The sequence below is a fragment of the Bactrocera latifrons genome, unplaced genomic scaffold, assembly GCF_001853355.1.
Source record: "Bactrocera latifrons isolate USDA-ARS-PBARC rearing strain unplaced genomic scaffold, ASM185335v1 scaffold_328, whole genome shotgun sequence".
In the NCBI taxonomy this organism is placed as follows: domain Eukaryota; kingdom Metazoa; phylum Arthropoda; class Insecta; order Diptera; family Tephritidae; genus Bactrocera; species Bactrocera latifrons.
This window is the reverse complement of record NW_017536941.1, coordinates 30,785-33,598: the sequence shown is the minus strand read 5'-3', so window position 1 is coordinate 33,598 and position 2,814 is coordinate 30,785. Positions and strand designations below refer to the sequence as shown.

Genomic DNA, 2,814 nt, shown 5'->3' with positions numbered 1-2,814 from the left:
TTTGCTAGATTTTTCCTTTGCCATACATAAAGTTTTGCCGTTATGCTTCCGTGCTATTTTCGAATTACGTATGCGCTGCTGTTATATATACATACATACAAATATATGATATATTTTCATATAAATAACTTTGCATTTGCAAATACATTTTTGTTTCTACACACAGATTGCACAATTTTTCCATGCCCTCATTGCAATTATGACAGTCTGCAACAAAGCAATATACATATTTATATGCATTTCAAAACCGTAAGCTGCTTGCCGCACCACCGCCTTCACCAAGCTTTGCCTACTTTTCATTTGCCGAAAAAGTCTTGAAAATTATGCAAAATTTTGTAATCGATTTTCTTTGCTTCGTTGTGGGTTTTTCAACTTTTAACCAGTCCTTTTGAGCGCTATGGAAGCTTTATAACTATTATTGCTTTTTGGCTAGCACACACACAGCTTTTTTGGAATATTTCTTATTATTTTTTATTTTTCAAATAATTTTATAGATATTTACGTAAGAGACAATCTCCTATTTAGCTCGCACCCGGACAACGATGTGAAAACGTTTATTCGATATGACAATAGCACGGCTAAATCATCCAGCAAGGACGTTACGTGATTGGATACGAAAACACTGGCGGCCATACAGAAAGCGTACAAGCCAGCGTACAGCAGGCCGTTAGGCCAAGCAGCGGCGGTAGCAATCGATATTTTTACGCAGTGTTGCATTCGAATGGCATGTGCCATTGAGCATATATGACAGTTATTTGTAGTCTTCCGGGTCTACATGGCGTATGCCGCACAATGCACGCCAAATGACGCCTAAAGGTATGCTAGTATTTGGTGCGATTTGAGTAAATGAAGCGAATAATTCGCAATAAAAATATATTTATTTAAATATGAATATATTATAATATAATAATATATAATGAAAGTGAAATATATTATAATATATTTTCGAAACACGATTAGAACAGTGATGCATTTCGGTAACAATTTATAATGTTTTTTTTTTTTAAATATAACTTGCGGTATATACTTGCTTTGTTTAAGGACTCTGGAAAATCATTTTTACTAAGACTTACAGAAAGTTTTAAATCAATAAACTAAAAAAAAATCGCAGAAAAAATTCTTGAAAATTCACTTTTTCCGACCTTCTAGCTGTAAGTTTTCTCGGAAAAAAAATCTACAAAAATGTTTCTTCGAGCTGTATGAAAATCGAAAAAAGCGAAATATGCAGAATTTTTCTGAAAAAAACTTATAATTTATTTATTCAAAACTTTGTAATATTATGGTATCTTTTAAATATATATATATATATAGTATATATTATATGTATATATTAAGACTTATTTTTAGTAAAAACATGTATTTGGAAGTGAAATGCAGCTCAACTCCCGCCGCTTGACGCAAAAAAGACGCTTTGCGTTGACCACTATATCACTGCACTGGATCCTCTGAAATTAAAAAAATAAAAAGATTTCGTTAAAGTAATGTTAGATCTAGTAATTAATTGGAGGAATAAGCAAAATAATTTTTTTGACAAAATCGCAAATTCTAAAACAAAAAACAAATTATTTTAGACCTTAAATTCGGCCGGCCTAAAATGGTTTATAAAAAAATATATTTATCGGTGAAAAAAATCTTCGTTTAGTTACTAAAAAACATATTTAAGAAGCTCGTGTTCAAATTTGAGACTAATCGGTTTAGTCGTTTTCGAGTAATGTTGAAAATTTAATTATAACCCCTTAAGGTGTTGTAACCAATTGTATTCAAAATAAAACGCGTTTTTTTTTTTATAATTTTTTGTTGGTGTGGCATTTGAAATTTCAACAAATCGTTTCTTTATATTTTTTTAAGTACTTTGATATATTTAGTATATATAGGTAGCTGCGATTTCTCAGCTTCTAGTGGAGCGTTCTTATTGAAATTATTCACACATTCTTCCAAGTAGGAAAATAGTGTGTTGAATAGAAGCTTTTTTTGTTTTTTGATTAATTAATATTAATATAATACTCGTATTTAATGAATATAATAATTTTCGAAACCAAATTTTTGGAAAAAGTAGATCCATAATCCAACTGTTTTATGAACAAAGACTTTGAAAGATACTTGTTTTTTGCAAATGCTTCGCTAAACTATTCTACTAACCGATGAATTTGAATTTTTTTGTTTTAGATAACCCGTTTGTCTGTTATGCGGACCACCGCGAGAGACGATTTTGGCGATGCCTTCGAAAATCAGCTGTCAGTTGCTAAATTTCTAAAAACAAAAAAAAAATATATGAAAAATGCAAAAAATAAAATATTCAAATGTTTCTCTTTGACATGCTCAAAAGTTGTAATAAATAAATTAATTTTTTTTTATAAAAATTTTGAAAAATGCTTTTTTTCGGCCGCCAACCTCACGGTTTGAAGCAGAAAAATTTTGCGCAGTTGTGGGATTCCATAATTAATAAATAAAACTAAAAAACTATTAATTTATAGAATTTTTTCTGTTTTAACAATCGGTGCTTTATTTTGAAATATTTTGTATTACTTGGATCCCCTAGTGAATCTCCAAGAGGACTTTCGGAAATACCAAGAAAAATGTGAGACAAATTTTTCTGCTAAAATCTGAAAACATAAAAAAAATATATTAAAATAAGTTAGTTGATATCGGTTAATGATCGGAAAAAATTGGTTTTTTTTTAACAAAATGGCGATATCTTTAAAAAATTATAATAAAAAAAAATTTTTTTTATTTTTTTTATTTTAAATTTCATATTTGTTTTTATATTTTAATAGTTTTTTTTGCTTTTTTTTTTTTTTTTATAACTGTCTTATT

At 28.8% G+C, this 2,814-nt stretch overlaps 1 protein-coding gene across 1 annotated transcript in view; it reads left to right on the top strand.

Annotated features, from left to right (window-relative positions):
• Positions 1-803: 803 nt before the first annotated feature.
• The window catches only part of LOC108971142 (cathepsin L-like), a 3,668-nt gene continuing 1,657 nt past the window's right edge, over positions 804-2,814 (top strand). The window contains 1 exon segment of the mRNA XM_018937007.1: positions 804-816. Within this exon segment, the coding sequence (XP_018792552.1) occupies positions 804-816 (13 nt within the window).